Source organism: Thermobia domestica, chromosome 9 (genome assembly GCF_964235325.1).
Source record: "Thermobia domestica chromosome 9, izTheDome1.hap1.1, whole genome shotgun sequence".
Classification (NCBI taxonomy): Eukaryota; Metazoa; Arthropoda; class Insecta; order Zygentoma; family Lepismatidae; genus Thermobia; species Thermobia domestica.
Window position 1 is genome coordinate 42,638,514 of NC_137462.1, and position 24,409 is coordinate 42,662,922.

Sequence of the window (24,409 nt, forward strand, 5' to 3'; positions counted from 1 at the left end):
GGGCTTTCGGCATCTATGGCCATGTTAACCCGTCGCGTATGAGGGATAACATCCCTCGGCAATCACACTATCCGAGGAAAGGGAAGGAAGAAAATATTGGGGAAGGAGGACCGGTCTGAGACCTGTATGTTATGTACCATCCCGGCATTTGCCTGCTGTGAATGAGGAAAACCCAGGAAAACCTTACTCAGGTTGGCTGGCTTGAAAAAGCTCTTACACACTTCTTCGACCGAGTGTCCCAACCGGGAATCGAACCCGGGACCGCTCAGGCGGGAGTATGGTTTGAGTCCTAATGTTCTCAGCATCTTTCGGGGGCTTTTCTTGAAATAACATTCACTGGATGGTTTCCGAGTTGAGTGGTCGGAGTTTGCACAGAACATTCAATAGCTATAAACTGCCATCGTCACCATCATAAAGTTTGAAACGTGCTACATCTCTATTTTAATATTGACATTCTATAATTTTAATAGATTCTTAATAAAAAGTCTTATAAAAGATGATCATGTTTCTAATAATCAGATTCATAAAAGCACTAATTTATCTATTTTCATATTTTGTCATGACATTTGCTTTCGAAATTACAAGATTTCTTTATATGTTCAATCAACATTACCTTTTTGTTATTCAACCGAACGACAATTTTAAGTGGAATTGATTTTTTGTGGATAAATTATAATTCGAAGTTAATATGTTGCGCTATAGTATAAGATCTAACCTATGTTGTTTGTTAACACAACGTAGTTAACCAATTTTCGGAAAATACATTTTCAAATGAAATTTTCTTCAAGTCACTGAATATATTTTAGGTCTTACGCATTAGTACTTCGCCACCAAAGCTTTCACGATTTACATGAGATGGCCAAATTATACAATGTCATTTTACGTAGTACGTACAAAAGCATCGTTGGAAGTCGAACCAAATGGAGGAGGAAGGGACAGGTCAAATGCATTACTCTTATTTAGCCAATGTAATCTTTAGCTGATATATAAACCTGTATTATGTGCTGCACTTTTCTGTTGCAGATATATAGAATCGTATCATAAACGTAGGACCATTTACTGAGTAGAGAGTCTTCACGTTTATTAAACTCTTATATTACTTTATTAATAATATTTCTCTTTATTATTTTACACTTCTCAAACATTCAAAGCGTTTATACATATAACAACAAACTCTTCAAATATGCTCATAGATTCATGCCACAATTAGGATATACTGCCACAAGTACTTAAAACAGCTAGTTGAACATTATCAAAGGTTTTCACTATTACAATGTTTTTTTTTTTTTTTTTTTCAGTCCTGGCTCAAATTCAGACCAATGTTTTTTTTTATTTTTTATTTATTTATTTTTTTTTTTTTATCCTGTGTAAGAGGAACAAACTTAGCAGTAACACATCTCATTTGCAAATCCTCAGTCAGACTCCGCTGGCACGAGCTCCAACTCACTCCTGTCTGTTTCTGAAATTTCGTAGATCGTGAAATGACGATATTCCTTGACTTTTTTGGCGGATTTTTTTAATTTGCGTCGTTTCGAGATGATGAAGGGCCCCCATAACGAGCATGATCTTCAGTACTCATCTCACCACGTTTAAAGTACCAAAACCACTCGAAAACTTGTGTGCAGCTCATAGCATCCTTCTTGAAAGCCTGTTGAAGCATTTGGTAAGCTTCCGTTGCCGATTTTTCAAGTAGGACGCAAAATTTAAAACACACTTTTTGTTCATTTAAACCTGCTATTACGATTTCGCAAGCAGCAAACGAGAATCATTAAGAAAAACAACACTACGATCAAATGTTAATCTTCTAAGCAGACGCCGCTTGGGCAACTGATTTTGGGGACATCTCTATTAGATCCATTTAGCGAAAGAACTCTCTACTATGCCTAGAAACAGCCACATGCTTTTAATTCGGTTTCTTTTGCCCCCCCCTTCCTCGTGCACTACTTGTCAAAACTTTCAATATAACAAATTTTGTCTGAAAAAGATAGGATGTGTGCAATAATGACCAAGAATGTACACTATTCGTTACCAGAGATCATATATAAAACAATTTTTATGTTTTAGAATTAATTGGTATATTTTTATCGAGCAACAAAATTACTTTCTTCTTAAATGGCAAATTAGAATGTTATACGCTAAATAATTAAACTTTCTGCTTATTCTAAATACAACTTGTACGATTTTCCAGAAGTTTTACCCATTATAACTTCCTTTTTCCTTCAAGTATGGGCTATATTGAATTTCCAGAGGCATTTGCTGCCCACTGCCTTGTTTCAAATATATGAATAATGTAATTTTTCTTGTAATTAGCCATATACATACAAATGAACTTTGATGGAATTATTGAACTGTTTCCCGGAAAACCACAAGTAATTCACAACTTAGAAAAAAATATCTGTAGTGTGCACGCTCGAGTGCTAAAAGTGGCGCACCACACCCTTACCATAACAGATGAGCTAGGGATATGCAATTTGGTCTACAGATGTGTCCTCTACATATTCATGGAGTATTGCCTTCCATTTCTTACATCTACGGATCAGTCAGTTAAAACCAACCATCTGCATAAAAAGTCTATGGGGTTGGGAGACAAACATAGTTTTCATTGGATTAATGACATCATCATCATACGCAAAACACCAAATCCGCAATTATTTTTTCATATTTGGGGAGAGAAAGTGATCGGACGGAGCAAGATCAGTTGAAAGAGGTAGGCACAGTGAAAGTTCGTAGCCACATTGGTGCACCGGTGTATTGTCCGCTAGCAGCAATACACCTTTCGAAAGCAAACCCTGTCTCTTTAATAGCATCCTGTAACTTGCAGCAGGTTCACGTAACATGTTCGTATGCTTGTAACCCTTTTCGTAAGTAATCAAATCACGCAAGATTCCAAAACTAGGACATGACTTTGTGGATTTGAGTCTCTTTAGGGGTAGGGAACGAGGTGTTTCTATGTGTTACTCACTTCTTTGTCTTCGGAATCAAATAGATACACCTAGTATTCATCCATTATCATTAATCTGTTTATAAGACCATCTTTATCCTTGTGGTATAGGTCCAAAATGCTTTGTACACATTCCATACGTTGTTGTTTTTTCAAAACATGTCATCAGTTGGGAAACTCATCTTGCTGCCACTTTGCATGAACGGACGTCGTACTGATGTTTGTCTACCTAGCTAAACAATTGAAGGCCACATGTCTATCTTCAAGTACTAGGTGCTCAACTTTTGCCACCATATTTGGGTCTGTCGCCGTTGAGGAACGACCTTCTGTTAAGTTATACTGTATGCTTGTGCGACCACATTTGAATTCTCTCTTTCAGTGTTTCACTGTCTCATAAGACGGACATTTTTCATCACACACAGCTGCCATCTCTTCAAGCATCGCCTGTACCGATTTCCTTTGAAGATGTAGAAACCTAATCACAGGCCAGTGTTCGATTTTGTTCAATATACCGCAGCTCTTGTTTTCTGTCTGGGTAATTTTTTACATTACTGGCACATCTGTACCATGGTAAGGGTAATAACTTGTTGAACTCTCCTCGAAGAAATTTTCAGTGACGTTGGTGAAAGGTAAATTTTCTATTCAGTTTCTTACAAGCCTTCGATACATCTACTCCAGTCAATCTTCTTTTAGACTTCTATATCTGTAAGGCCACTTCTTTGTCTTTTTTTTTTTTTTTTTTTTTTTTTTAAGGGGCTATTCATATAAACCGTCACCCATCGACATTTTAACGTCAGCAAAATTACCTTCAATGTATTTTGAATAAGTACCTGCATACATGATCACCTGCAATTCTGTCGGCCCCCAACAGCGAGAAAGTCACGTTTACCATTGTGTAGAAGAATATTTTAGGGTGAGTATGTTCGGGAGTGGGTAAGTAATGGAAAGAAGAAAGGAAATTGATGATGGTACGACTGATAACGGAATTTTACTGAAAATGAAAATATTTCCTTTAACTTAATTCAATTAACTTATCGCGAAATGATTACTCCAGAATTTTCAGAAGATATATAGTATCTACATATAACAAAGATTTGTTCGAATTTTGGTGCTTGGTTTCATGCATACGAGTCACTACGACTACGCGCATGAATACATGACTGTTGCATGAATACGAAACGCTAATATAGTAACTTTTAGTTCATAACTTTGTTGAGTGACCAAAATAGATAAAGATAAGTTGATAAATTTAGTACAGACTAAAGAATATGTCGCACATAGATCATTGCAATAAGCCACTGACAAACAAAATTTGGCACCAGATAGGACAAGAATTACAGAAAAGAGCTTTTAGGTTCGGAAACGTAGTGAAGTTCGACTCAGTGGTGAAGTCCTCATCTCTGGTGAGTGAAGTCCCTAATTCAATCCCAATTCGCGACAAGTGAGCTTTGTGCTCGACGAACACCGTGCGCATGAGTTTTCTCGGAGTTTTAATGTTTCATACCACTTTCTTCACTCTATCGTTTCGTTCACTATCAACATTGGCGTCTCTCTTGGGCTTCGAGCATAATCGTGGAACGTTAAACTAAAAAAAACTGAAAGCACTAAAAGGCTTTCAGGTTCATGAAATAGTCTTTACACAGAGACAGTTTAAGTATGTTTAAACTCTCACACTATATTATTTTATTAGTGTGTGGTTATGAAGTGTGCATTCAATAGAGTAGTATCTAGTATCTAATAGATTCTATTTGGCCCGGGAACATCATTTGGGGAGAGCAGAGGGCCTATTGCCCTCCCACTGAATTTCAGAATTCCATACTTTTTAATCGATCGTATACTAATATAGTAATAAAAAATCGAAATACCTGTTTTAGTGGAGTATTTTGCTCCCCCTTGACAAAATCTGAAATGACGCTACAGATTTAATCTTATCGTAATGTTAATCATAACAAACAACGTAATGTTTTGTAGTGTAAATTTTTATTTCTGATTATTATATTGTCTTGAAATCAGTAACAGGGTGTCTACTAAAATTCCAAAATGAAATTTCGTGACTTTTTCGTGACCTTTTCTTTATCAAACCATAAAATTTCGGAACATTCTCAAGAATGAAGTTGGATGCGAATTGGACCGAATTTTCATGCACGCGATTTGGTAGCGATTTTGTAGCGTCTAAAGCCGACCATAGACATCTTTGGTGGTGAATTTTGATATTTTGTAGAACAAAATTTTCCAGTCTGTACGTATATTTGTAGATTTAAAAAAAAAAAAAAAAAAAAAAAAAGTGACCCAAAAGCTAAATTTCTTGACTTTCATGATCGTTCTCTCATTTCGTGACTTTCGTGACCGATAGACACCCTGAGTAATGTGATTTCAGATTTTGCTAGGGATGGGGAAACACTGCCCACCAACCTAGTTTCACGTTGTTATTAGTATATTAATATATATTTAACAAAAAGCATGTGTTGCTCAAACTCAGGGGGGCAATTGCCTTTCCCTCCCCAAATGACGCCCCTGCTTAAAATGATGTTCAAGTGATTAACGGAGGACGCTCACTATTGCAAGAGAGAAAATATTTGTGACAATTTAAGAAAAGATTGCCTGGCAACCCTCATGCAATGTAGGAAAATCACATCCTAGTTTATAGAGTCTGGTGAAATTTGATATTCTGCAACCGACAGTTCTGTCAGTGCGTGTGGAGAGCGTCTAATTCACACCAATCACTCTTAAAAAGCATCTCGTACCCGTACTTCCCCTAACTTTAATTGTTTTTCCTCAACTTAATTTGTTCTTTCACGCAAACTTACATTTTGTATTTTAAAATATACTATATATATATCACAAAATTGTAACTTAATTTTCGAAAAAATAAATATCACTTTTACTCCCACAGTTATAAGTAAAAATGAAATCTTAAGTTTTACGTCCCACGATTACGCAGGCTAGGCTAAAAGATACGTTGAGAAATGAATGATATGGTAGAATGAAGAAAGTGGGAGGAAACGAGAGTACCCCGAGAAACCCCACGTACACGGTGCTTGTCCACTACAAAGTTCAGTTGGCGCGAGCTGGGATCGAACCAAGGCCCCATACATCAGAGATGAACTCTCTAACACTGAGCCACTGTGGCCCCCACAGTGATGCGTATACGCTAAGGGAGACAGATGAATAATGAAAAGAATTAGTGGAAAGAGAATGTGGGAGGAAACGAGGGAACTCCAAGAAAAACACTGACACGATGTTGTCCACTACAAATTCACATGATCTGGGATCGAACCAGGGATTCCTCGAAATTAGGAAACGCTCTATCAATGAGTCAACGTGCCTCAGCATAATTTTCGAATCTATCTACGTGTTATAATAGTACAATTTCCAGAGACAAACAAGTTAGTATTGCACGAGTAAGGCTGAAATATGCTGTTCCGTGATGCACAAAATCTAACTGTACAGAACATAAGACTAACATTCTCCTCGCGACTTCTTACCTTAGTATGTTTCTTATCTGTTGCATATACGATGGATGTACAACATACTTCTGCAACTTTCTTCCCATGGCCGTAAAACGTCCAGCAGCAGATTTCATTGGAACCAATCACATCTTTGATAAAAAGGACGCGGTTACTGAAGCGCAGTGACAATTTGTCAAACAATTCAATATTCTTCAGTAAGTTATCATCTGATGTGCTAAAAGAGAAAGAAAAATACATATATTTATAGCCTTACACAACATCACTGAATTTAGTTGATGTGGAACAGAAGAAATTAAATTTAAACCTCATCCGCCATTCGTTGAAGTGTACAGTGGACACATTATTGTAATTAAAGACCGACAGTTGTACCAAAATACCCTATTTTGCCATTTTTACACGAAATCGTGAATAAATGACACTTATTACATTAACACATTTGCCATTTTATGGTTATTTCTACATACATATTGCCACATCGCTGTTATCGTGAAATACAGATCACCTGTAAGAGATGGACATTAATGATCTTCACCGGAAGGAGAAGGATAAATCACAGTTGACTAAACAAATACATGGAAAGCACAATTGATACTGCTATTAATCCCAAGGTTGTGGCGTACCTCAAATATTACCGTCACATCAATAGGTGAACGATCGATTTCAGGCCTCAAACGCATCTAATAATAATAATAATAATAATAATAATAATAATAATAATAATAATAATAAAAGCTTTTGATACTGTGCAGAGGTCAACTACGTTAAGAGTCAATGTAGTTACCTAATATGAATCGAATTCTCATGGTATTTTCTTTCTTTCTTTCTTAGCTCTTGATCATCGTATTTAGTAATGTATTTTCTATGCAGTATTATTTTGATACTGACGTTCTTATGCGTATTTTTTCTCTTTCTTCGTTTTAGTGGATTCTGGTTATTGATATTTGTCATATTTCCTAATTAGTGTTATTGATAATTCTTAATGTACCATGAACGAATACATTTAATGTGAGGTTTTGGTAAAAGACTATGAATAAATGCACTCTTATAAATTGCCATTTTTAAATTTATTTTGCCAATTTGCCTGCCATTTTCGCAGTTTTATTTTGCCACAATTAGGTCTTTAAATATAATTTATAAAAAGTATTTATAATTATTTCATTTTTTTAAAAAAATACGTCAGCTCATTATCTTTCATAGCCTGAGAGCTGCAACTTCTGCGAAGCAATAGCGAAGGAAGAGCGATAAATTATTGGTTTTGGATTAAAAGAAAATACAGTACACCATAGGAACACTGCTCACCACCTCCTATTCACCAGTGCTTAACAAATATATAAACAGAAACAGTGCTATACATTAAATTACTACGTGATAACGTTAGAGATTTCAACGTAAAACCAAGCGAAAGTTAAAATATTGATCTGGATTGTGTTACAAGGCTGACGTGTAAGTTCTGCAATATTAGCCTACTGCGAGATTTAGGGTATATGACATGCGTAGTGCTGCTCTTTAGACATCCAAGTTTTCTTCTAGACACACACAGTGTGAGTGAAAATGATTTGAGCAATAAGAAATTGTTCCATAACCGTTAAAAGTCTATCAAAATATTTTTATTCTTAGTATTATGTGAACTTTAAATAATTTGCGCAATTAATAAAATTATACAAACTTGAAATCATTCAAATCATTTTGAAAAACCTATATTATCGGTATTGTAACACCACGAATACATTTGGGAAGACACATATTGGTAAGTTTACACATAAACCGTGTAGTATTCAATATTTTTAAAAGTAAGAATTTTTTTAACTTCACGAAAATAAGAAAAGCAATGTTTATTTGCAAAAATATAAATATAAAGGTAACCAAGAAAGTTCCAGTTTCTCACATGTCTGGCTACCGTTCGCCTTAAATGCTGCCTAAAGATCTTTATTTTGGACATGTGTTGGCCTTCCGGCACGTGATGCTTCTTCGAGTGTTTCGTCACAGTCCTTTATCTTGTTAAAACACCGCTGCACTGTCTGTGTAGTCACGACACCCTAACCAAAGGCCTAGCATATATTGCAGCGGCGTTTGACCCCAGTTTGAACTTGTACAGCATACAAGCACTTATGATGCTCTGAGGGGGTCCCTTGTTCACTCTGTCCTTACGCAAGTTCACGGTGTAACTGAACTGCCACAACCAGGTAATATATTGGATAAAGGCACACCAACAACTGACCTTCGCCTTATCACCATTCGCATTCAACTCAAGTGTGAGGCCAATGGAAGACACACCTCCACAAAAAGCGACAGAATTTTTTTGATCAGCTTTGTAATTCTTTTATTTTTTTATTCTATTTTTGGAACCTACTTTTATATTTACTACTTTAAAGACTTTGGTCGGATACTTGCTAAAATTGTAATATCTTTTGACCTTGTTGTCTTATTTTATATGTTCTCAAACGCACTTCCACTCACCAATTTAATTCACTAGTGGATTTTTGCTTAAAAGAATGTTATCGTGTTTAAGATCAGAACTAAAATGAATAAAGATTCTAGTTTACTGGCCCACGATTACGCACTGAGGCTAAGGGCTGCTTCGAACTAGGGACCCCCACACATCCGAGTTGAGCACTTTACTACTGAGCCGCAGTGGTCCTCTCGAAACTAACAGTACTGCATATTTTTATCTACTATGGAATGAAATAATCAGTTCCCGTATCGCCGTCGACTAAAAATGTTCAGACTAGAGTTTCGCCGTACAATGTCACTAGTATCGATTGATGACAAGCGAAATATTATTTATCAGATTTTATAATTATTGCTATTGTTCAGTTTAGTGTTTAAATAACAGTAAGCTTCGTATTTAAATAACTCGGTCAGCTGAAAGTAACAGATTAACAAAGGCAAGCTAATTTTAATTACACTTTATTCAATTGCAGCAAGTGTCCTGTCAATAATGGCAAAATACCTATTATTATTATTATTTTTATTCAAAATTTTTCGCATATTTAAACTGATGGGTGTGTAGCTTTGCATTCGTTAAAAAAATTAACATAAAATTAAAAACTTTAGTTCAACGTATCACGATTATGTCCTTTACGCTAAGGGAGACAAACAATTAGAGCAAATGAATGGTGATGGAAGAGATGGTGGAATGAGAATGTGGGATGAAACGGGAGTACCCCGAGAAAACCCACGAACACGATTTTGTTCACCACAAACTAACTTGGCTGGGAATCGAACCAAGGAACACCACATACCAGACGTAAACGCTCTACCACTATGACCCCCTGCCCTCCTTGAAGGACTAGATTTAGTAGTTTCACCTGTGAACCTCTTTTGTGCCCGTAGTTATTGACATAAGTAGCCAAAGGCAGGGTTAAACATGGGGTCCGATAGAGTAAGGCGCCAGGGGCTTGGCCCTAATTAACAACAAACTACCTGCGATATCAAATTATTCCTTTAAAAAAATAAAAGAAGAAAAAAGTGAATTTTGGCTACGTAGGCTTTCAAAAACCACCCACTGAACTTACTAGTAGGTATTTTATGAAAAGAAGTATGTAAATTATGTACTTACGTTGTGTACGAATACTTGTTGTTATGCCGATTGATAAGCAATTTGACCACAGGCTGTAAAAAAAGAAGGCTGCTTACAATTAAGTTATAAACAGGTATAGAAATATCACAATATTGCGAACGGTGATGATATTCAATGAGAAAAACAAAAAGCTAATACTTATCGCAAAAGATATATCGGGTGTTTTAAAAATGGCGCCCATGGACCACACAGCACTATTCTACAGGCCAAAATAAGGCGAAATTGATATATGACGGTTTGCCGTCCGGGGCCTCCTGCAGCAGCTATGGGGAATCAAAATTTCACAATGTGGCAACGTCGCAAATTAACTTGCGACCATTAGCATCACTCTACAAATACATTAAGTGGTTAAATCGATTGCTACACTAATAAGTGATGCTAGTATCAATCTATCTCGACTTTAGCTGTCATCTGGAAAGAATCGACGCAACTATTTGATAAATTAATAGATCAACTCTATGGTTTTTATTTGCGACGTTGCCACATAATGCAATTTGTGAATCCAGACAAGAACCCGAAAGTTACAAAATATATATATTTTTTGCTTTATTATGACTGGTAGAATAGTTCTCTGTAATCCGTGGGCGCCATTTGTAGAACACTCGATATAGCAGTTTCTTCTACATGTAACAGGTAGCGCTTTCGGAAGAAGCTTCTTCATCTTCGGACTGTTAAAGACTCAAAAAGGATTTAAAAACATGAAGGAAGGGTTTTAAAAAAAAATGTTAAAAGGTTACGATATGTAGAAAACAAATCTTCTCTCAAACACTAAACACATGGGAATGGACACTCACTGTCATGTCTTAACCTTTTAACTATTTGTTTACTCTTCCTTCATGTTTTTAAATCCTTTTGAGTCTTTACCAGGCCGGACATGGAAGAAGCTTTCTCCGAAAAAGCTACCTGTTACATGTAGAAGAAATTCTACTATATATCTCTTCCGGTGAGTATTAGCTTTTTGCTTTTCTCAAGGTATATAAATAGTTCGTAATAAATCTGGTATGAAAATACACACAAAATAATTAATAACGATAAGTTTAGCGCTTACCTTCTTGATAACTTTTGTAAAATTAAATCTGTATAATTTCCGTAGTTTTTGCCATTACCCTTTCAACAAAGTTGGGTAACTCACAAAATCATCATATCACTTCTTAAAATATCATCTTGTACTTTTATAAGTAGAACGTAATTTGATTTATTACACTTATCCTGAAACATATGTGAACAATGATGAAAATGGAAACACGGAAATGAAATAAAAATATTTTTCATTATTTTGTGATGAAAGTAGATGTAAAAATTGTTAAGATTTTCCATAATTGCTTATACACATTTCTTTAATAATGTAGTTAAATAATATAAAATAAAGATTCTGGTTTGTGTTATTTATTTATATCTAAATAATTTCAACTTCTTCCTTGCTCAAGTTTTCATTTGGACACACTAACCTAAAAGTTCCTAACGAGTATTCTTCCTTCTATTAATGTAAGCTCCTGATCTGTAACTAAAAATCCCATTTTATTTATTGTGTAAATTCTTAACGAAGTGCATATTATTATTATTATTCGCTTCTTCCTGGCTTTATTCAATTGTCACTAACCTTTATCTCTATCTATATTAAAAATATACACAATAAATATTGTGAATTTTCATATATAAAAGTGTTTTAATTACAGCTCAGGAACAGCAACAGCGCCTACAGACTTTTCTAACACCTCGTTCGTTACACACCTATGTTTGGATTTGTGTATTCCATTCAATTGTAATAATTTAAGTTTTTAATTAGCGATGCAAATAGTGAAAGAATTACGTAAGTTCTATAATAAGTGAATATTTTAGTGGAAATGTATGCTCTCTCAGACTGTAACAAAGATAGTTCAGTCTTAATTATAGCAGTGACCTGTGCACAACTTCCTAAATAGTGTCTTATGAAGGACGCAAAAGGTCTTTGACATTATTGTTGCATAATATCATCTCTACAGGCAGAAACGCTCATGGGATTTTTCCAAAGGGGAAGAGGCAAAAGACAGACACACAAGCACAGTCAGAAACACACACACGCATACCTTCAAGCGTGTATGGACGTAATACTTAATGTAAACCAACAACTACTCACACACATACACTGCATAATTTTATTCACTACAGTAAGTATACCATAGTACTATAGTATTTAATATAAATATACTACATAATATACTAAATATACTACATAATATAAAAAAAAATTGGGACATGCGGAAATACGTAGGAACAAACCATGGTTCGACCAGGAATGCATAAAACTAGCAGAGAAGAGAAAACAGGCAAAATTACGCTGGCTACAAAATCCGAATGAAATGACTACACAAAATTTCGCAGATATCAGGCGGGAAACTTCCAAAACTTTTAGAACAAAGAAACGCGATTTTCTGAAAGCTAAAATTAAGGAACTTGAAGATAATAGTAAAAATAAAAACATCCGGGACATGTATAAGGGAATCAACGAATTTAAGAAAGGCTATCAACCTCGGGCTTATATATTAAAGAAATCTGACGGTACAGTTCTCACTGACACGGACAGCATCTTAAATAGATGGAAAGATTTCTTTGACGATTTGCTTAACACGCAACCGAAAACTAGTGTGCGTGGAGAAAAGGAGATACACACCGCAGATCCGTATATTCCAGAACCCAACCGAATAGAACTAGAAACTGCTATAAAGAAATTAAAGAAACACAAATCTCCGGGTGTAGATGAAATTCCGGCTGAGTTAATTCTAGCTGGAGGCGAAAAATTGTGGAATAAGATACACAAACTCATTCTCCTTATCTGGAACAAGGAAGAATTGCCACAAGAGTGGAAAGAATCAATCATTGTTCCAATTCACAAGAAAGGCGACAAAACTGACTGTAATAATTATCGAGGCATTTCTCTTCTGTCAACATCCTATAAAATCCTTTCAAATATTCTGTTAGCAAGACTGACCCCATACGCAGATGAAATTATTAGAGATTACCAATGCGGATTTAGACGAAATCGATCAACTATCGACCAAATATTTACCATTCGCCAAATACTCGAAAAAAAGTGGGAATACAATACCCCGGTACATCAACTATTTATTGATTTTAGAAAGGCGTACGACTCGGTTAGGAGTATACAACGTTCGCATTATATACAGAGAAACATTATACAACGTTCTTACAGAACTTAGAATACCGAGAAAGCTAATTAGATTAATTAAGATATGTTTAAATGAATCCCAAAGTAAAGTCCGGGTAGGAAAATTTTTGTCCATGAGTTTTCACGTCGAAAATGGCCTGAAACAAGGAGATGCGTTGTCGCCATTATTATTTAACTTCGTTCTGGAATACGCTATAAGGAAAATCAAAGATAGCAACCAGGGCCTACAGTTGAACGGTATTCACCAGGTTATGGCATATGCTGATGATGTAAATTTAATAGGTGATGATAGGAGAACAATAGAAAGAAATGCAGAGATCTTATTAAACGCTTGCAGGGACATGGGTTTAGAAGTAAATGCAGAGAAAACTAAATACATGGAAGTGCGTCGGGACCGAAATACAGCAAATTATGGATGCGTTAAAATATTAAATAATACTTTTGATAAAGTGGATAGTTTCAAATATCTAGGATCAATATTAACAGACGAAAATCATATTCACGAAGAAATTAAATGTCGACTAAAAGCAGGGAATTCGTGTTACTGTTCGGTTCAAAATCTCTTGTCGTCGCGAATTCTGTCGAGGAATTGGAAGCTTAAAATATACAAAACGATAATCATTACTGTTGTTTTGTATGGCTGCGAAACATGGTCACTTACTCTGAGGGAAGAACAGACTGAAAGTATTTGAGAACAAGATCCTGAGACGAATATTCGGACCCAAGAGGAACGGGAATGGGGAATGGCGGAAACTTCATAACGAGGAACTACATAATTTATATGGTCTACCCAACATTGTTAGGGTCTTCAAGTCTAGGAGGCTTAGGTGGGCGGGTCATGTAGCAAGAATGGAAGAAAGTAGAAACGCTTTCAAAGTCTTGACTGGAAGACCAATCGGAAAACGACCATTAGGAAGACCTAGGCGCAGATGGGAGGACAATATTAAGATGGATCTCGCAGAGATTGGAATACAAAGTAGAAACTGGATGCAGTTAGCTAAGGATAGAAGTCAGTGGAGAGCTTTTGTGAAAACGGCATTGAACCTCCGGGTTCCATAGGCCATAGAGTTAGTTAGTTAGTTAACATAATATACTATGTGAACAAGAAAATCTTGTATGTTTTAACATGTATTTCGAAGAACTGAACCCCCTTCGAAAACCCACGGTGGGTAATTGCCCCATTACCTTGCGATCTTGTCTGTTGGAGTACTTTTGCAAGTGTCTGTTTTGAATTTATGTGATTTTCTCAATGCTTTTAACTTCTATCTATTACTTCATTACCATACATGTAAATCAGAGCAAACTAGTAGACAGTCCTTCTACAAAAGTCTTTCAAACTGATCTAAGTATCCAAAATATGCATTTACTGAATGTTTTGAATTGTTATGATTTCAATTTTTCGTAGATTTTTGTAATATTAATGTAGGATAATTTGTGTCCGTACTCTTTTATAAGGACGTTCTTCGTTTCTAGTGTACGCAATCTTGGGCTGCAAGTTAGAATGCAAGATATACAAAAAAATGAAAAAATATACGGCTGGACCGAGATTCGAACCCGGGTTCTCCGCTCCTAGCTGTGCCAATGCGTTAACTACTACACTATCCAGTCCAATCTATGAACAGCAACACATTTTTTCCCACAGTTGATATTGGTGTCCTTCAGGTCACATGGACTGTACCACAACTTCTGTTGTGCTTGGACAACCCAATATCAACATTACAGAACACCTCTAACAAATAAATTTGATAAATTGATGAAATTTTTACTCCTTCACAGAAGAAATCAGTGACAATGACCTTCTTTACTAATGACACAACTTCGTACTTCTTCTCCAAAGGTGGTTCGATTCTCGGCGGGGGGTTCATTTGGTTCGGATTCCCCGTTAATCAGTAGGTCCCGTCTCATATAGTTTCGCTGCTGAAAGGGACGTTAAACTCAAAATCAACTCAACTCTTCTCCAAAGGTGGAGATATATGTCTTCATTCCACAGAGACCCTTTCTGTTTGCAGTGAAATGATGCAACTATGTCTCCTCCTCTTTAATCATGCCACATAAGAACTCGTTGCCTTCCACAGAGTAACGCTCCACGAAGTGCAGAGAAGCCATCAGTCCAACTGCGTTTTGGTGCTCAGTTGTCAACGCCTACGGAAAAAATGTGTGCACAATTCCCGATACTGCAGGTGGACTCGTACAATGGAATGAGCACTGCGTCCTGACATACCTTGCAATTTCTGCAACTGCACGAATAACTTCCTCCATCTTCCTATTGTTTTCGTCTGTGCCTGACGAATATGGTCTTCCCTTCCGCTCAGCATCCTCCAAGTTTGTACGACTCTGCTCAAATTATTGATATCATTTCATTATGTCTGAACGGGACATTGAATTTAGTCCACATACCGCTGATACTTCATTGTTACTCTCTATGCAATAGCAGTTTTACCCACAAAATGCATACTTTCGAAAATCTTCCAACTTGCAGTACGTTTTCAGTTCAAACGCTGTTTACTCTCGCACTACGATGCACCTCTAAGAAGTACCACAATATGACTGTCCGAGTAGCGAGCCGTGACTTTGAACTCTCTCCCGACATTGCGCCACCCGTGTTGCCCAATGCACTCTGCTTCAGGAAACACGCAACTTTTTAAATTTTTCTCAACGATTTGCAAATTCTAAGGCGAGATACAAGCCACATGTAAAATCATCACATACACGTAAAGCGAACGAAGTGTAATGCAAGAATAGACACAGCAAAATTCATTTTATTAGCAATTCCAATATGTAATTAATAAATGAGTAAAATTTAACTGTTCTTTATTTATGCTCAGTGCGAAATGTAACGATCTAGAAAACGAAAGACGAAAAAAAAAAAAAAAAAACGATGTGCAAAAGTGCAATATTTGAAAATGAGGTGACATCTACCATAATAAACCCTAATCATGATTCAAGTTTAGCCGTTCCATTTTTGGTTGTGACAGCGACGCAAGCATAAGCCCAATGCTATCAATTCGTTTAGTTCTAAATAAATTTAGTACTAACATCCAATATTTCGGAACTCCGCTGAGTTTCCATTTATCAACGATAGTACATGCTTAGAACATATTACGCAAAAAGGTCTTCAAGCTTAAAGCTTCGTCTTCAGTGGATTGCTAATTTTAAAAACGTATATAATTTTTAACTTGGTAACTTCTTTAGGTAGTTCACTTAATTTGTAGTGGGCTATCCTGTGCATAGATTGCCCCTTTTTTTTATGAATTAAGCTTAGTGTAAGTGCACTAACACTCTAAGATTATATCTATTACGTATTTTGTCCAAATCTTCACGAATCCTTCGGTCTCCCCCCTCACGTACTATGGAATCAAACTAATACAGTGCTGATATGTGCATGTATAATTATTATAAGGTGACCAGATTTTGACAAGCGAAAAAGTAGGACACAAGTATAATAGTAAATGAAAGCCTACTGCGTCGGCTGTACGCATGTCCTTATTACATTTAACATTAACCTTAAGTTAATCATTAATTTTTCATTAAAAAAGGGGGTATTAAACAAAAATGGTGAAGGATTGAAAACTCCAATTTCTTTCCTGAAAGACAAATACAATATTGATGAAACAAATTAAAACAATTTGATGAGTAACATTAAGGAGTCATTTTCATGAAAAAGAAAACATGAGGATGTTAGAGTTTGTAAAAGTTCGGACAAAGTGTTAATTAAGAATAATCGGACAGTGTTGAGGACTGAATGACAAGTGAATAGCGTTTCTATATTATGTTTATTGTAATGTATGAAGTTGAAGATTGTGAAACTTGAGTGAATGTCAGAATTGAGCCATAAGTGGCTGATGTGATTAAAGAGAATGAGAGCCAAAAGTGGCTCAAGTTAAAGTAATAATTACGGTGTTAAATGTAGTTGATATTGGAGATGGTAGATTTATGTGATACAAAAAATGAACATGTAGAAGAATATATGTTACAGAACCTTTGGGTTGAGATGTGGACAAAATAATGCGGTTCGTCTTAACAGTTATTTATCCATTACCTTCCGAACTTTTTCAAAAATGTTAACAAATTATTTTCATTAATATGCAACATACGGTACTAAATAAACATCAGTACAGTGCTGGGTGATATATTTTTCGTTTTAATATGTACAACGCGAAGTAACTTGTTTTGCAAAATCATGTCATGGAATTCACTACAGATGCAATTATAGTTAATTTGGTTATTATTAGGTGTTGAAGAGTTTCAGTTTTTAACTGAGATTTCTTATCAGTCTATAAATTATTCGTTATACAAAATATCCTTTCAGTCGGAGCATTTGTGGCAGGAAGGCACGTACTGAACTCCACATTATTACATACTTGGAAATATAGAATGGATTTTTCTTCAAAATGCATGAACAATTCGTTTCATCTTAAATCTACCCTCATTTGAGCAGTGTTTCAGAAGCAGCATATTTCTTTATATTTGTAATCTCATCAAACAGGTGGAAATAGTTTGTTTCTTTTCCTGACAATTTATTAATGTACTTCAAGCTGCTCTGGACATTATCCCATTTAATTACTGAGTTAAATATTCAATTCAAAATGTTAATGTCTGAGAAAGGTGTGGACCACTGCTCAATGTACTCCATACAAGTTGAATAAAATGAACATACATATTTCTTAAAATTCGATATGAATAAAGAATAAAACATTAAAGGATTGCAAGTTAGTTAAATCACGACATTTTGTAGGATATTTTTTAAAAAAGAAGGACATTTCTCGATTTTCTAGGGGTCTTAGCAACACGCAGGACAGTTCTTTGAAAAACAGTACGGTACTGCGAAATCTGGTCACCCTAATTCCTCGAAACTTGTACACATAAAATCCGGCGTAACCAAGAAACTTATAATTTAATCAATCACTAATTCAAACAATAAATAGATGTGAAACCAAAATTCGTCTACTTAATTTTTGTTGATGTAATTTGAGATTACGGTATTCCACTCCCTATTCAGAATTTCTTTTTCGGCGTTTAATTTTGATTTTTCATTGCAATGAAAAATGCTTCAAAAACATTGCTTTCAGTGAGTGTTTTAGACTTTCGTAAGATTTTAAAACCTTGCACTGTATGTTTAGTCTCCTGAAAATGCTTGGATAACTTACAAATAGCCTCTTGATCCTCTCGGAGTTCCCTCAAAGGTTCTTTTAACCTGGTGTACTTATTGTCATACCAATAAGTATCTAAGCAGGAACAAGATATCTCATGTATTTCGCTTAAAGAATTATTGTCCACAAAATAGCTTTCATATTGACAAAGAATTTTTTTCCAAATTAATTAGTGGATCAAGCTGACTTTTAAATTTTTTTAAAGCTATTTTCCGTAGTCTGTACGATAAGCTGGTAAATAACTGAAAGGAAACTCACACGGTTTTTTGTTTGTCAGTTTTACTATTCTTTTTCTTTTCTCACCTATTTACGGCCTGTTTTTCCCAATCTCATAGTAGACCTGTTATAACCGCCAGTCTCAACTTCCAGATGCATTCAATTTCTTCATTTAGATCCGCCAGTAAAGAAATTAATCTAACTGTTCTCATAAACAAGTTTATCCAGATGTTAGCCTTCATCATCAATGGATGTCATGATTTTTTATATACATTTCAAATGGGAATATGTTTTATATAAATTTTGGACTGGAATTCGTTGTCACTTCCAGTCTGGAATTTGAATAAATAAAGAGTTAAATCAAAAAAATCAATGGCATTATTTTGTTCTTTTTCTAACGCAAATTTCATTTTTGAATTCAAAGTTCTAGCTGTGTAATCACGTATTCCAACTGTTCTGTTTTATAAACTATTAGCGTATCATCCGCAAACTGAAAATTTAATACACGGTACTTTAGTTCCGGCTTCTCCATAATACCAGATTCAACGTTATTCATGTAACTATATTAGCTAATAGTAGAGAAAGTGGGTTCCTATGGCTAATCCCTCTTTCTGCCAACAGCATTTTCCTTCAAACTTAAAATAACTGCACTGTGCAAAGACAGAATAGCCTACAGTGACCAAGTCAAATCATATCGAATATATTTATTTATTTATTTATTTATTTAATAATCACCAGATACAGCTCAGAGGCCATTTTACACTGGATATCCAACAACAACAACAACAATGGAAAGGATTTGGGAAGGTATCGGCCAGGGCCTGTTTAGTAGGTATCATCCGGGCATTTGCCTGGTAGGACTGAGGGAAACCCTGAAAAACCTCAGTCAAGATGGTCGGCAGCGGGATTCGAACCCACGACCTCCCGAATGCGAAGCCAACGCTCTACCACTTGAGCTACTTCGCTCGGTACGGAATTGCAACAACACGTAGTGTTAAGGGTAACATGGATATGGCATCCACATATTGGATACAGTGGGAATCTATTGTCAAGATATTACTGATCCATCTCAAGGCTAGAGACTGGACGGTTCAGATATATCAGACGGATCAGTGATGTTACAACCAGTTATGACTTACCTTTGTAGTTGAACTAACAAGTAGCTGCTCCTCCTTCTGGGATGTGATGAGGGGAACTTTGCAGATTGGTTCAACTTCTCGTTCCTTTTTGACTAAAGCCTGCTCACAAGATTCAGCTAAACCAGCTATGCAGTAATATTTGGCTTCTGCAAGAAGTTCTGCAATTTCCTTGCAATTGTCAGGTAACGGGACACTTCCATCACGAAGGAAATTCAAGATGGTTCCAAAATGCTTTCCACATCTATCTATTAAAATCCATCCTGGAAATTTTAAAACAAACGATATTAAAAATATTTTTCTAAATAAAATCAAATCAATTCGTGTAACGATTTTGTTTGCTGTTTTCGAAAAGAATGTAGCCAAATTATAATTTCCTTTTTATGTAAGTAAATTTAACATATTGTTTCAAATGGTCGTACATGGCATATATATATGTGGAGAAAACGTCCTACCTTCAGTATGCAATCTTTACGACTAGCGGTGTTGATAGGGACCTTCAGTATGCGTCCCTATCAACACCGAGGCTATGTGAGATATGAACCTCGAACTTAATGTGGGATCAAAATCACATAACTTCCCACCAGGAATCGAATTCGCGTCTCCCGCGCCGAACGTGCGTACGCCACCCATAGAGCCACGAGGGAGTCATCCACTTTTCATGATAAATGCAGCTAAATGAAGTTGTGCAAATAGAATAGTATATATTGTGTCCAAATTTTCAATCATGGGGAAGGGATTGTCCTCTCCTCCTTCGAATTACACAGTATTTCGGTCTAAGGATGGTCACCGAAAATAAAAATACAAAGAAATGAACAAGAAAATTAGGAAAACCAAAAAATACATCAAAAGATGTGATATTGGCCAATAATTAGTTTTCGGATTAGGGGCCACAAAACTTTTGAACGGCCCCTAAATCGAGTCTGTATTTTTTACGGAATAAGCACATCATACTGAGTTAAGTGATAGTTTGGGTTTGGCTACACTATATATAGTACTCCAGATATAAGGCGTACAAGAAAATTTTTAATTGAAATATATTGGAACTTTTGATTCAAAAATACAAAGAGCAAGAAAATAATTTTAACACATGAAGGATACGTATCAATGTAAAATGTACGAAAATCGCATAACGTAATACTTCACCGATTTCGTTTCCAGAACTATAACACACCCCTATCTGACTCTCCAAGTAACTTATATATATATATATATATACAGTGGAGTCTCGCTAATTCGAACTTGGATAATTCGAAATATTGGATAATTCGAACAGAAGTCCATTCCCTTTGAAAACTGTATTGAAAACAATAGTAAAATATCGTGGATAAATCGAACTTTGAACCTATGTTTTGGATAATTCGAAGTAAATACAGTTGAAAAATTTTAATGTTGGACAGATGTAAACAGAGAAACACAGTTTTAACGTGTTTTCAGTTATCCAGATGCAGCCATAGAGAAGAGTAATACAAAAGATAAATAGAAAATCTATGTGATGATAAATATCAAGGTGAGTTGGGGAAGAACTAAAGATAGAGAACGTGCGCCAATCTCATCTTGGTTCAGAATTGGTTGAAACTTTAAGATGAATTTTGATAAAGTCAACCAAATGTTATTAATATCGTATTCCACGCAATACATGAAATTCAGGATTTATTGACCGTACAAAAACAATCAAATTTAAGCAAATAAGGTTTCCGACTTCTTAAAAGTGAGAACAGAATATTCAAATTGTTTACTGGTGTTGAATTATTTGGGCTATTCAATGAATTGTGTAGTATTGTACGTAAATATATTTTCCATTGTACACGTACTCGTCGTTTGTTAGTTTGCGGTATTCGGTCACGCAAATAATAAGCTGCTTTAAAGGTAAAGTCTACATCATATGAATATGCTTCTGATCCACAGTACTTTGGTTGGTTTGTTGTTATATATGTGAAAATGAATGTTGTTGGATAATTCGAATTTTGGATAATTCGAAGTTTTTTCGTGTTCCCTTGGACTTCGAATTAAAAAGAGTTCACTGTATATATATATATATATATATATATATAGCCCTGTAAAAAATAAAAACAAGTTGACATTCAAAAGTACGGCAACCTCCGGATTCTGAAAAAAAAGATCATGTTATTTTTTTAAGTTTAACGTACCACGGTTATGCCCTTTACGCTAAAGGAGAGGGATGATTATCGAAAGTGAATCATCATGATATTAAATATATTGTGCTCTCCCACCAGACACACCCGCTAGCCACTAGACCAGTGGGGAGGGATACCTCCGAATTTTGGATGGCTATATGTGCTGTATATATATTTTAACCCTAAACGGTTCACTGCCTTATCTGTCTGCTTCCGGCACTGCTTGCAGAACAACATATCCACAGACTACTTCCAGCGTAAAATTCACCAGAGTTGTCACCAGGGGACAATAACTGCTCTACCATCGCGGAGAGTATGTACACAAGTAACTACAACGAACAATACCTGAAATAATACTCTTAATATGCAAGATCAAAAAATGTGTACACAAATGGTAACGAAAACTCGTTAAGGGTTAAACACAAAATGGCAACCTATGCACTCCTTTAAAGAAATAAAATTCAGGAAGTGAATGATAGCATGAAAATGAATGAGTAGAAAAGCCTGTTAGTAGGTACAAGCAAGACACACTACAGCGCCATTACAAAAACATACACGGAGCCTCTAAAAAACAGTAGCGCTCCAATGCGTGGCCAGATTTTTTACTGACCTCTAATAAACATAATAAAAGTAAAGCACACAAACAAACCATCAAACTGAAGAGAAACAATTTCGAACATCTTACTGTCACTGTTTTGCAGTCACACAACCAAATTGGGAGCACGAAACATACGACTCATTCACATAGGATCCGCACAATAAATCACATCACAAGCGACATATCGTCAAGAAGGTATGCTCCAGCTGCATTAGTAAATATCAACCTGGAGAATACGGAACTAGAGAGCTCTGAATGAGCGAAGGCCGAAGGCTGAGATAGACATTACTTTTAATCACTGAGCCTTACCTTAAACATGTGCATATTTAGTGTTGGACTGTATATGTGAATGAGAGGAATTTCAATGTCTATTTCAGCATCGTAATAACTATACAACGTCCAATGTTATGCTGGACTATTTTCAACTTCTACCATACTAGTAGTCATATATATGCATTTATCTTTGGCTCAAAGAAATAACACAATGACGCTGCTCTACCAAAGCGATACAGTCAATCTACACTCAAGATTTTCTTTTTTCTTTTGACAGGTTAATTGATGTTCGTTTACTTAGAGGTAGTTCTTGTTCTCGAAATTATCGTCGGGGTATGTTTAGATGAAGTAGGCCAGAAGTACGTAAAAATACATTTACATGAGAAATGAGTTGAACTAAGGGAAACCTAATTGATTTAGTCTCATTTAAGAATGGAATAGAAGTACATGCTGTAAATATAGGAAATGCGAAATGCTGTAGGGACTATATGTACTTACCAGAAGTGCACATAAAGGAATATGAATACAATGATGCACGTAGTTATCCTAACCTAACCTAATGTTAATAGCGAAATTATAATATACTTTCGAAAAACAAGCTGGCCCTCTTCAACTAAACACAGGCCTTATTCTGTAAGAAAACATTTTAAATATCTACATATATCACATATTTTACATGGCATTTATTCCGAAGTTGATCACCCGCCTGGTTTCTCGACCCCTCCCCCCCCCCAAAAAAAAATATAACAGCTATAAAAATTTAAAAATCATCAACTTTTAGAACTGCTTTAAAAATGTGTAATAGAGTAGAGTAACGTAGGGATAAGTAGGATAGAGTTAGCTTAGTCTTTGGGAAGTTCGGACAAATTTTGTTACAATCAAGTGTAATTTCTCGTCCTTGCGTAAAAAGAAAAAGAGTTCACTCGAGCAGAAGGTTCTACCAAATAGAAAATTTATAGGTAAAACACGATATGAAACATTTTTCGTGAAGGAATGTGGTGTGAATGTAAATAATTACAGTATATTGAAATAAATTTTGAGTTATAGTGAAAAAATTGAATGTGTGTGTTCTTCCACTATCCTCGTTTATGGGTGTATACTCCCCGTCACTGACGCGCGTGCTCGTGCGTTTTCTCGGGGTTCTCCCGTTTCATTCCACTTTCCATTCATTCTTCATCATCACCGTCTCCTTTAGCCTAACCGGCATATCCGTGGGACATAAAATTCAAAAACTTCATTTCATTTTTCTCCCTTCCGGACGCAGTTCTTTTCTGCCTCTCGGGTCCCTCTGCTGCACCCCTGCCCTGACTCGGTTAGATAGAATTCATGCTTTTAGTGGCCATCTAGCACAAGTTTGTTCGTGTTTATGCCCTGAAGTTTTTATGCCATCCATGCACACTAGTTATTTTAAGCCCTCCTGAAGTCAATCTGCAATTAGTAACGGAGTTCTTCATTTCATGCATGATCTGTTAAAATGAATACAAAGCTCTATTCTAAAAATTGTGTCAAAATTCGGTAAACCGTCTGCTCGAGTAATGCCACGAAAAATAAAGTGTGATGTTTGCCAGAAGGGGTCCAGAAGCACGTAAAAACAAAATTTACAGGAGAAATGTTTAATACAAGTACTTAGACCTACAATAACCTAATATTAGTAGAAATAAGCGAAATTATGTCTTTTTTATTTTTTTTGAAAATTATGCTGGATCCTACACTAACATAATGTAACATAAACTAACCTAAC

At 35.7% G+C, this 24,409-nt stretch overlaps 1 protein-coding gene across 1 annotated transcript in view; it reads right to left on the reverse strand.

The window, feature by feature from the left end:
- LOC145694607 (BTB/POZ domain-containing adapter for CUL3-mediated RhoA degradation protein 3) overlaps positions 1–24,409 on the reverse strand; it is a 37,902-nt gene that overhangs the window by 11,915 nt on the left and 1,578 nt on the right. Inside the window, exons 2-4 of the mRNA XM_081770996.1 lie at positions 19,663–19,922; positions 9,971–10,023; positions 6,427–6,625 (exon numbers count right to left, since the gene is read on the reverse strand). Coding sequence (XP_081627122.1) covers positions 6,427–6,625; positions 9,971–10,023; positions 19,663–19,922 — 512 coding nt within the window. The remainder of the gene's footprint in view (positions 1–6,426; positions 6,626–9,970; positions 10,024–19,662; positions 19,923–24,409) is intronic.